Source organism: Mytilus galloprovincialis, chromosome 4 (genome assembly GCF_965363235.1).
Source record: "Mytilus galloprovincialis chromosome 4, xbMytGall1.hap1.1, whole genome shotgun sequence".
Taxonomy (NCBI): Eukaryota; Metazoa; Mollusca; class Bivalvia; order Mytilida; family Mytilidae; genus Mytilus; species Mytilus galloprovincialis.
In genome coordinates this window covers 36,148,594-36,160,830 of record NC_134841.1, presented here as the reverse complement: position 1 = coordinate 36,160,830, position 12,237 = coordinate 36,148,594, and the positions used below count along the sequence as shown (strand labels likewise).

At 33.3% G+C, this 12,237-nt stretch overlaps 1 protein-coding gene across 21 annotated transcripts in view; it reads left to right on the top strand.

Annotated features, from left to right (window-relative positions):
• The window catches only part of LOC143072010 (uncharacterized), a 45,143-nt gene that overhangs the window by 19,699 nt on the left and 13,207 nt on the right, over window positions 1-12,237 (top strand). For 9 of the 21 annotated variants that reach the window (XM_076246777.1, XM_076246776.1, XM_076246767.1 and 6 more), the window contains exons 8-13: window positions 2,362-2,557; window positions 5,867-5,963; window positions 6,347-6,410; window positions 6,900-7,272; window positions 10,446-10,502; window positions 11,465-11,545. In XM_076246777.1, the coding sequence (XP_076102892.1) occupies window positions 2,362-2,557; window positions 5,867-5,963; window positions 6,347-6,410; window positions 6,900-7,272; window positions 10,446-10,502; window positions 11,465-11,545 (868 nt within the window). Of the gene's footprint in view, window positions 1-2,361; window positions 2,558-5,866; window positions 5,964-6,346; window positions 6,411-6,899; window positions 7,273-10,445; window positions 10,503-11,464; window positions 11,546-12,016; window positions 12,041-12,237 lie in introns of all 21 variants that reach the window. The other 12 variants (XM_076246778.1, XM_076246768.1, XM_076246771.1 and 9 more) reach the window with 2 other exon arrangements.

Sequence of the window (12,237 nt, the reverse complement as noted above, 5' to 3'; positions counted from 1 at the left end):
TTCAAATTGGTCTACACTAAAGTCCAAAGGGTCCAAAATTAAACTTAGTCTGATTTCAACAAAAATTGAAATCTTGGGGTTCTTTGATATGCTGAATCCAAAAATGTACTTAGATTTTTTATTATGGGCCCAGTTTTCAAGTTGGTCCAAATCAGGATCTAAAATTATTATATTAAGTGTTGTGCAATAGCAAGTCTTTTCAATTGCACAGTATTGCGCAATGGCAAGAAATATCTAATTGCACAATATTGTGAAATAGCAAATTTTTTTTTAATTAGAGTTATCTTTCTTTGTCCAGAATAGTAAGCAAGAAATATCTAATTGCAAAATATTGTGCAATAGCAAGATTTTTTTTTAATTGGAGTTATCTTTCTTTGTCCAGAATCAACTTAAATCTTTGTTATATACAATATACAATGTATATTCACTTTTTACTACCAACTGATAAATTATAATAAATAACATTCAGTGATAACAAGCAGTTTTTTTTACATCTTAATATTTTATGATGTATTTAAATGAGTAGTTATTGTTGCAAACTCCATTAGAAATTTTAATTGAGATTAGTTTTGGAATAAGGGAAAGGGGGATGTGATTAAAAAAATTGGGTTCAATTTTTCTCATTTGAAATTTCATAAATAAAAAAGAAAATTTCTTCAAACATTTTTATGCCCCACCTACGATAGTAGAGGGGCATTATGTTTTCTGGTCTGTGCGTCCGTCCGTCCGTCTGTCCGTTCGTTCGTCCGTCCGTCTGTCCCGCTTCAGGTTAAAGTTTTTGGTCAAGGTAGTTTTTGATGAAGTTTAAGTCCAATCGACTTCAAACTTAGTACACATGTCCCCTATGATATGATCTTTCTAATTTTAATGCCAAATTAGAGTTTTTACCCCAATTTTACGGTCCACTGAACATGGAAAATGATAGTGCGAGTGGGGCATTCGTGTACTGAGGACACATTCTTGTTTTGAGAGGATTAATATTCAACAGCATAGTGAATTGCTCTAAGAGAAAACAAAAATTTTAAGTTCATTAGAACACATTCATTCTGTGTCAGAAACCTATGCTGTGTCAACTATTTAATCACAATCCAAATTTAGAGCTGAATCCAGCTTGAATGTTGTGTCCATACTTGCCCCAACCGTTCAGGGTTCAACCTCTGCGGTCGTATAAAGCTACGCCCTGCGGAGCATCTGGTTTTTAATTGGAGTTATCTTTCTTTGTCCAGAATCAACTTAAATCTTTGTTATATACAATATACAATGTATATTCACTTTTTACTACCAACTGATAAATTAAAATAATCTTTACCATTCAGTGATAACAAGCAGTTTTTTTACATCTTAATATTTTATGATGTATTTAAATGAGTAGTTATTGTTGCAAACTCCATTAGAAATTTTAATTGAGATTAGTTTTGGAATAAGGGAAAGGGGGATGTGATTAAAAAAATTGGGTTCAATTTTTCTCATTTGAAATTTCATAAATAAAGAAGAAAATTTCTTCAAACATTTTTTTGAGAGGATTAATATTCAACAGCATAGTGAATTGCTCTAAGAGAAAACAAAAATTTTAAGTTCATTAGAACACATTCATTCTGTGTCAGAAACCTATGCTGTGTCAACTATTTAATCACAATCCAAATTTAGAGCTGAATCCAGCTTGAATGTTGTGTCCATACTTGCCCCAACCGTTCAGGGTTCAACCTCTGCGGTCGTATAAAGCTACGCCCTGCGGAGCATCTGGTTTTGGCTTATATTAAGATTGAATCAGTATTGTTGATACCAGGTGAGCAAAAAGTCTTGTTGAGACTGCTTAAAAAAAGTATTCCAAAATATCAAACGTACAGTTTTACTGATGATATTTTCATTTCTTATCCCAAGTTGAATTCAGTGTTCTCCCATGGGCTTTTAAGCATCATGGTAATGGGATGCTATATTTCTGAATGTGATGCTATCTGAATTGGTTTTCTTTTAATTGATGTTATGGGTGAGAGACTATAATTTTTAAAGACAAAATGGTATTTCAAATTTCTCTGTGTACCATGATGATAAATCAAATATAGTTTATGCAAGTCTACCTCAGAGCATGATACTGTGGAATCAATTATTCGTTAGATACCAATTTTCAATGGTTTCATGGGTACAGATGAACCACGAATGTAAATGTTTTACAAAATACAAATTTCTATTAGGTTAAATGCAGACTTTGTCACAACCACGAAATCACAAATCCACGAACTGGCAAGTTTTCCGCAATTCACGAAAATTGGTACCAACGAAAATAAGTGAATCCATAGAACCAGTGGCACCAATGTGTATAAATTAATGATACTGAATGAAATAATTTGTTTGTCTTTACAGTGATGACATGGATAATAGATATGATGATGGTAATAAATCAGATAGATTAGACTTCAAAGACGAGGAGGAGTACACATCTATAGAAAGATCACACACAACACATACAGAAAAAATTGTAAGACGATCACAATCTGCTAAAAAATTAGATCTAGGAGCTGCAGCTTCATATGGGAAAAATAAAAATCCTGATACAATTGTAAGTAATGTATAATTCTTTCATGATTGCTTATACATGTATCTGTTTTGATACAAAATTAGATGTGTCAGAAGAGAAAAGTTCATCTTTTCTATTTAAACAGAGTCTAAACAACAATATCACAGCCCTAATATGCTTCAGTTTAATTTGCTTTTTCTGATATACTGCATGGTCAGTATAAACTTTCTAAAAAAAAAAAGAACTAGCAAATACAATGATTTTTAGGCAGTTAAGCTGCCTTATGCGAGCAAGCACCCTAGATTTGTGGTCTTCCCAATAAATGCTGATATACGTGCCATTGTTATTATCTAGCTGGATGTTATGTTATTTATAACTAATTGGACAGTTTATTCATACTTTTAACTCAGGATTACAAAAAATATGACCAGAAAACCTTAAATGATCGTTGAATCACCCAAAAGTTTTGAAGTTGCACATAAGAAGTAGAGAACATTAGGAATCCTTATGTAGTTTATTATCCCCCAAGCTTTTGGCTAAGATGTCAAAGAACAAATGTATGAAATATTTAATCGCTGAAAATCTCTGAAGACAAGTAGTTTAGATTTCCCAAATGGCAAAAGTCATAGGAATATTGTTTGTCTTCAATACGTAGTCAACTACGTCAGTAGTCTATTAAAATAAGTTCAACTGTTCATGCTGTTGGCGGCAATTTTAAATTAGAAGACGAAATTTTGGTATCTTTACAATTTGGAGGCAGGGGACCTGGGTTCAAATAAGCGGTGAACCTTCCACTTTTGCAGTCAGACTTTTGACTTGGTTACTAGCTACGCCCGACATGCCCGACGGACTTTCCACTTGAAAGAAAATAAACAAATAACTTTGCAAACCTTGTTTCCAAAGTCTCCTAATAAACAATCTCAAAACTTATTTTCATCATCATTATTCATGACAGTGATGTTCATTTTGTTCAACCGCTAGCTTTATACAGAAAATCCTCGACAAATAATGTGTATATTCGAGTAAAATCGTATCTGACAAAAAACAACATTGAAAACAAAATGGTAGCCACGAGAAGACAATTACAATATCCGATCTGATTCCGGAAGCGGATGCATGATATATGTAAAAGAAAGAAAAAGCAAAAAAAATATTTTGTACAGAAACTAAAAATTACTTTTTGACAAATTTTCAAAATTCAATACAGTGTGACAGCTGGGAACAGTATATCTAACAATATATATGTTCCTTGTGACAGTATTAATTTTCTTTATCAGTGATAAATGTTGTAAATGCATGTTAGATGCTTTTAAAGTGTATATATATTACTGCAGTTTCAATTGGTATTTTTTTCTTAATTTTGATGGGTCAGTTCGAAGTTTTTACTTTATTTTCACAAATAGTGCAACTAGATTATATGATACCTGAATGTAAGAAAATCATATGATATATAGGTGGAGTCCTTTGGGCCACTCTACCCCTCCTGTTTGATAACTTTGAAACGGATTAGATCCCCAACCCTCAACCATATACATTCATGTATGGGACTATATAACTAACCAATGAAATATAGGGGGAGTCCCTAGGGTCACCCCACCCCATTATGTTTTAGAACTTTGAGACAGTCGAGATCCCAACCCCTAAACCATATATATTCATGTATGGGACAATATAATAAATCAGATGAAATATAGGGGGAGTCCCTGGTGATCACCTGACCCCTGTTGTTTGAGAACTTGTAAACTTCGAGACCCCCACCCCTAAACCATATATATTCATGTATGGGACAATATAACAAATCATATGAAATATAGGCAGAGTTCGTGGGGCCACTCAAATCAAATGAATTATAGGGGGAGTCAGTAGGGTCACTGTACACCCTCCTGTTTGAGAACTTGGAAACAGTTGAGATCCTAACCCCTTAACCATATATACTCATGTATGGGACTATATAACAAATCAAATGAAACATGGGGGGGGGGGGGGGGGGGAGAGTCCCTGCGGTCACCCCATCCCTCCTGTTTGCGAACTTGGAAACAGTTGAGATTCCCACCTCTAAATTAAATGAAATATAGGGGAGTCCCTGCGGTCACCCTACCCCTCCTGTTTGAGAACTTGGAAACAGTCGAGATCCCCACCTTTAAATTAAACCTTATATATTCATTTATGGGACAAAAGAAGTAATCAAATGAAATGTAGGGAGAGTCCTTAGGGTCACCCTACCCCCGCGCATTTGAAAACTTGATAACATTAGAGATCCCCACCCCTACACCGTATATATTCATGTATGGGACAATATAAAAAATTATGACACAGGAAGGGGTAGAGTGGCCCCACGAACTCTGCCTATATTTCATATGATTTGTTATATTGTCCCATACATGATTTACAAATTAAATATAGGGGTAGTCCCTAGGATCACCCCACCCCCTCATGTATGTGTTTCGAGAACTTGTAAAAGACTGAGATACCAACTCCTAAAGTAAACCATATTCATTCCTGTTTGTCATTTCAAAAAGATTGAATGACATACAAGGTCAATCTCATAGGCGTCACTGGTGTCACATATGCATATCACTTTGCTAGACCTAACCAATGTGTACTAGACTTTGCCCAATGTCAGGCGACCATGGGAATGAATAATCATAGGAGTTTTGTTTGGGAGACTTTGTAACAGCATTATGTTACAATTATTTCTTGTTTATTATAACATTTTATTGTTGGAAAAAAATGAGTAGGTTTAAAGAATTTACCTTAATTATATTTTGAATTATTTCTGGTCCTATAAAAAATTTTCATCTTAATATGGCTCATTTCAAAGAAAACTTTTTTCAAGCCCAAGAATGTTTGACCAACTGTTTTATAATTACCTAGATATAGGAAGATGTGGTGTGAGTGCCAATGAAACAACTCTCCATCCAAATAACAATTTATACAAGTAAACCATTATAGGTCTTCAACACGGAGCCTTGGCTCACACCGAACAACAAGCTATAAAGGGCCCCAAAATTTTATTCCAAACTTAGACATCATGGACTTGGGGTGAAGGTTGGGATAATTTACATTTACTATGGGCAGGTCAGTCAGACCTCACCAATGATCCCTGTAGTAGTAAACATTTGTCTGATTTGTGTCTCATAACTTTTGTACGGTAGGCTTTGTTACAGGCGTACTACAAAATTAAATGATCAACCAATAACAAATTTTCTATAGGCTTGTATACAGACTTTGGCAAAAAAACACAAAATTAAATAACCACAAAAATGTAATTTTTCCTTGATCCATGAAAATAAATGAATCCACAGTATGTTTTTTGTGATGAATTATTCACCACATATTTTATATTTTCAGTCACAGTCCAGTAGTAATGCACCAGATTTAATATCAGGATTTGATGAATTTAAAAGTGCCAATGATTTTGATCCCAGAGCCACAAATACAACAGCAGGTATGAGGACAATATCTATATTGATGATGGCAATGTGACATTTATTTTAATATAGCTCGATCAAAATGTTATGTAGGATAGCTATACCACAGTTAGTAACATTGTTTTTGATTGGATGACAAACAGGGCTATCAGTTAAACCACAGTTAGTATCATTGCTTTTGATTGGATGACAAAAATCAGTTTCAACTATAGTTTTTTTTCAGAATGATTGAAATTTTTAAGATCTGTTTTTTTTCATAACTGCTAAATCAGTTAAATATAATAATACTGCAAGTTGTATGTATGGTTTTTACAGTTTTATTCTACTTTGTAAAACTAGTTATGATATGCTATGTATGTGTTTTACCTTTTATTTACATACAACTATTTTTTATTTACAGTTTCATCAACATCAAATGGTTTTGCTGATTTCTCACAGTTTCAAGGTGCCACATCACCTAAAAGGTAAAATTGAAGAAATTAATACACTTGTTAACACTAATTTATTTGTTGAATTTGTTTTTAATTATTTTTTGAAAATAAGGTAGAATAGTAATAGCTTGTGCTGAACTCTGAATTAAGGGTTCTACCTGACCAAAAAAATTGATTTATGGTACAAGTATATTGGTGCATTACATTTGTTAAAATTTTCCAAAAGATTAGATTCACCAGTAGTACAAAATTAAACTGTCTCTCTAAAAAAAAAAACCAATACACTCCTGTAAAATTGGACTGAAAAGAATGTTAAAGTTGATTTGAATTGGTAGTCACAAGTCAATTTTGTCAATGAGGACACCAAACTGATGGCATTTTGAACAGACTGAGGAAAAAAAAGATAGAAATGAAATCAAAATAAGGGTAAATAAATTAACAAGAGTGAGCTTGCTGCAATACTGATTATGTGAATGTTTTGATAGTCAGCATCCTTTCTAAAACTTAGTCTTTTTGTTTCAGTTCTGAAGGTTTTGCAGATTTCCAACAGTTTAGCGCTGCATCATCTGGTCCAACCCAAGCAGCACCAAATTCTGAATTGTTTGATGTATTCTCTAGTAGTGGCACATCATCGCCTGCTATGCAACCGTCCAATAATCCCATCCAACCAATGAACAATATGGCCCCCATGATGTCAATGTCATCTCAGCCAATGATGTCATCTCAGCCTATGATGTCATCACAGCCAGTGGGAATGATGAATCAGCCAGGAATGGGACAAATGTCTCAACCAATGGGAATGAACCAGCCAATCATGTCAACACAGGCACCCATGGGAAACATGAACCAGCCAATGCCAAACATGGGTCAACAACCAATGAACAATCCAAACATGGTATTGTATAGTTTAATTTGTTTTTCTTAACATGAACTATGTTTATCAAAGATACAAAATTATAGGAGTGACATACTCTTTGGAAGTAGGGTCTATGATGGTTTTAAAAATTTATGAAACTTGAAGTACAGCACAATTTTACCCTTGTCTGTCTGTACGTCCATACGTCTCAATTTTTTTTTCATTCTCTAAATTTATTTTGCCTGAACCAAATGTTATGAAACAATGCTTATTACTACAAAACACAGATCGATTTTGGTTCCGTCACTTTTAACATTCTAGAGTTATTCGCTTTTACAAAGGAACTTTTTTCCATTCTCTTACTTTAGTTTGTCTCAATGTTATGAAAGTGTTATGAAATATATACACAATGCTTATTTCCACAAAATTCAGATTAAGTTACTATCTTGGTGGTGTCACTTGAACAGCTTTATCCCATTATAATGTTATATGCAATGATCACATTTCCCATTTATTTATATACAGTGAAACCTGGGTAAACTGAACCCTGATAACTGTATTTCAGATTAAACCGAACAATTTTCAAAGTCCCACAAAATTTCCCTATCAATTAACGTTAATCTAACCTGAAAAAAAAAACAAAACCCTATCAACCAATTCCAAACGCTTTTTGAAGGCTATTAGTAAATAGTATCTAAAAATTACCTGTCAAAATTGATCGATAGCAATCAAAACAAAAATGTTTTTAAAATTATTTGCATGATTTAATTGAAAACAAACACAGGATGACAGAGTATCCCCGAGGGTATTTGAGGTTTGATAAACTAGTGATTTGTTTCTACAAACTAATTAGCATGTGTGTGTGTATGTATTCAGTGATCAAATGATTTGTTTGTAAAGAAACGTTAAACTGGTCAGCTGCCCTATCGACGAAAAGGACAAGAATGGCATTTTCCCTTTGATCAATTAAATGCACGTTACTGAAATATATATGGTCACAAATTCGTAACTGCCATTTAGTTGCTAAACTGATTAATTAGATAATAGTTTTAAAGCGTGTCACTTGATTACAAAATTCTTGCCACACAAGGTAAATGACTTTCAATTATATTTACGGGATGCCGGATTCCCTTTAGAGGCCCTATACATATATGTATATATATATTCTGATGCTCCTGCAGACTTCCGCTAGCTATTTGTCAACGATTAAGGCTGAGAATAAACTGGACCCCTCAGTGTTCTCTCCATGCCGTTTAAGCGTCGCGGTACCGCGACGCTATATTTTTTCACCGTGATGCTATAATAATTCCCGCGATGCTATAATTATTCCCGCGACGCTATAATTTTTTTGAAGATGCTATTTTACTTGTCCTCAATTTTGAACTTTCATCTATTATCGATTATGATCATAAAAATTATATCACCTTTAATTGTAATCCCTTTAAGTCGGACACTAAAGGCAATTAAGAGATTAAATAGCCAGGTTTTGATTGCCCTCAGGGTGATAACTGTTTGGATGCGAATATGCCAAGCTGACACTTGTGACATGACTAATACCACGTGTCTGCATTCACCAATTTCGACATGAAAATTGCAATTACAAAAACAATTCGAAATCTGTTTTGTATTACGAAATTTCGAAGATTAAAACGATTTTTTTTTAAAAGTTCGTTTATTTGTACAACTCTCCAAAAAATACTTTCTTTCTCTTCCGGTAATACGAGAGCGAGAATTTTTGTTTTGAGCTAAAATAAATTTTATACTTCTGTAAAAAGTGATCATAATTGGCTTAAGTTTATGTTTAATTCATTTAATACATTAAAAGCGTCTTATTTTATTCACAATCTCTTGTCAAACAATGTTTATTCTCGGACTCATTTTCGTAAATTTTCTACGGCTACCATTGCACATTTTTGTGTAAACTACGGATCGGAACCGGACCAGATATGACAAAAATCTGCATTTTCACGATATTGACAACAGACAGACGGTAGACAGAAAAAATATACCAATAGAGAAAACTACGCATTAATAGACTATTTGTTAGATAACTTTGTTGAAAATACGTATCATTTTGATGTAAAGATAAGAAACAACAGGGGCTAATTCATTCAGTGCCATGAAACAATGAATTTCATAAACATGATAAAAAAAAGTTTTTAAATTGATATTTTTTTTTGCTACTTTTGCTACTTTATCTTTACTTAATATAATATAAAAAAATAGTTAATTTTGTGTACTAGATATTTAGTTTTGTATATATACAGGTTGCACTATAACGAACCATTCATTCATTTGACTTATTGTTGGGTAACTGAAAGCACATATTTATTTTTATTTGGCACAAGAGGAAAAAAATAATTCTGTAACTATAAATGAATAAAGAAAACATAAACTGAAACAACTGTTTTTGTTGTTATAGTTTAATTGTATTCTCAGTTATGAATTGAACAATATAAACTAAAACATATAAAGGAAATAGAGCATCAACGCGACGCGACAAATGACATTAAAAAAAAAAAAAACATTTTTTTTTACGCAAAAAATTTCTGGGGAGAACACTGCCCCTGCACTTGTTTCGCTCTAATCTTGTGAGAACTCACATGTTCAGATAATTGAAAATGACGATCTCCATTCAACGACAGAATCGTCTTTTGACATTGACTGATAATCTGAATTGGTCAGTGAATTAACAGATTAGAAAATAATCATAAAAAGCAAAATCGCTCCACGTCGGACATCATTGACTGATTAATACCTTTACACAACGAGGAGCGTGATTGACGGAGCAGCGTTTGAGTTATAAGAAAAAAGGAACAAAAAGTTTATCTTTATCTACCTAGATTTTACATTTACATCTAATTATCATGAAATAAATTGTCGTCTGTTGTGTCACCTATTGCCCTTTTCAGTAAGTGCCAAAATTATTTTGGTGTCGACTTCCATTTACCTCTTCAATCTGAACACCTGTGAAAACCGAACTAAACGGAAAGACCTGTGGTGTTGGGTTTGGACAGGTTTCACTGTATATGATTGACACATAAATTAAATTGTATAATGTATTTGTTGCTATAAATGGTATTAATTTTGTTCTTAATACATTAACCATTTGACTAATTGCTTACAGATTGTATGAATGTCAATACATATATACTTTGTATGAAATGTATAGAACTTTTTAATCATTCAATATTTTGTGTTTTATTTTTTAGATGGGAATGATGAGTCCAGGTATGATGGGCATGAACCAAATGGGAATGAACCAACAGGTTAGTTTGACCATAGGTCACATTGTGCACTGAGTGTTCTCTGTGACATGTGCTTTTTGTATTGGTGTTCATGTACTGTACCGGTAATTTGATTTTTTGTATACAGTGTTCTTTGTGAGATGAGTTTCATGTTTTGTATTTTAAATGTACTGTCATTTTGATCTGTATTTGATCTCAATAGCTCATTAAAGGTCATTTATGAAATTGAAACAAATTCTGGGTTTATTTTCTTTCGAATTGAGATCTGAATTACACCAAATTGAATGCAAGGTAAAAGTCTGAGTCAGTGTTTTCCCACCATATTTTAAAAACGAAATAGCTATAAAAGGAGATCCATAACCTATCAATATTCTTAGCTTATTTTGTTTCTTACCTTTTGCCCTTCTCACTTATAGTATCAATTTTAAATTCTTGTTTTTATGCCCCACCTACGATAGTAGAGGTGCATTATGTTTTCTGGTCTGTGCCTCCGTTCGTCCGTCCGTCCGTCCGTCCGTCTGTGCCTCTGTTCGTCCGTCTGCTTCAGGTTAAAGTTTTTGGTCAAGGTAGTTTTTGAAGAAGTTGAAGTCCAATCAACTTGAAACTTAGTACACTTGTTCCCCATGATATGATCTTTCTAATTTTAATGCCAAATTATAGTTTTGACCCCAATTTCATGGTCCACTGAACATAGAAAATGATAGTGCGAAGTTCAGGTTAAAGTTTTTGGTCAAGGTAGTTTTTGATGAAGTTAAAGTTACATCAACTTGAAACTTAGTACACATGTTCCCCATGATATGATCTTTCTAATTTTAATTCCAAATTAAAGTTTTGACCCCAATTTCACGGTCCACTGAACATAGAAAATGATAGTGCGAGTGGGGCATTCATGTACTATGGACACATTCTTGTTTTTCTTTCCATTTTCACCAAAATACATCCTTAAGATATGACATACAACAACTACTTTTGTATGGTTGCAGGGAATGTTTCCACAGCAAGGCATGATGGGACAGAATGTTGGCATGAGTTATACCCCTTTGCAACCAGGACAATCTAATATGGTAAGTTATACATCAATTCCTACTGGTTGATTTTGTACTCAGATCAGTTAGTTTGAAAAAAAGTTATTATTAATCTTCCATTATCTCCCCTGTGGTCAATCTAACTGTTGTTGTACAACTGGTATCACTTCACTCATTTCTTTATAAAATGTTCAAGAGGCTTATTTTTACGCTCTTATTTCATCTTAGTTAGTTTATTTCTTATTATTCTTAAAAAACACATAGTTTACATGGCTATTTTTGAAGTATTTGTGTTGGAAGGCACCTATTATTAATAATAAAGGTGTAGAACTTCAACTTTCTCCTATCAGAAAAGATAATAATGAATTAGATTTTGAATAAAATTTATATGGGTAGTTGTCAGTCTTAGGTAAAACATGTTTTCCAACCCACCTCACATTAAATTGAAGAATAAGTTTTGGTGGTATATATAATGTAGGATAAGAAAATAAATGAATAAATATAATTCAGAAGAAGCCAGATGAACCAATTAAGGTAGGCATGACACCAGTTATTACATGATTAAGAAACATATACAGCAAAAATATAAAATGCATACCCTCTGTCTCGTGTACATGGCTACCATTGTAATGTCTTGTCGCTGTACCAATCAAGAAACAAAATATGTATTCTGCTAGCATACAGAACCTGGTCTTATATATGTATATAACATGATCATGTGAGAGAGCTTT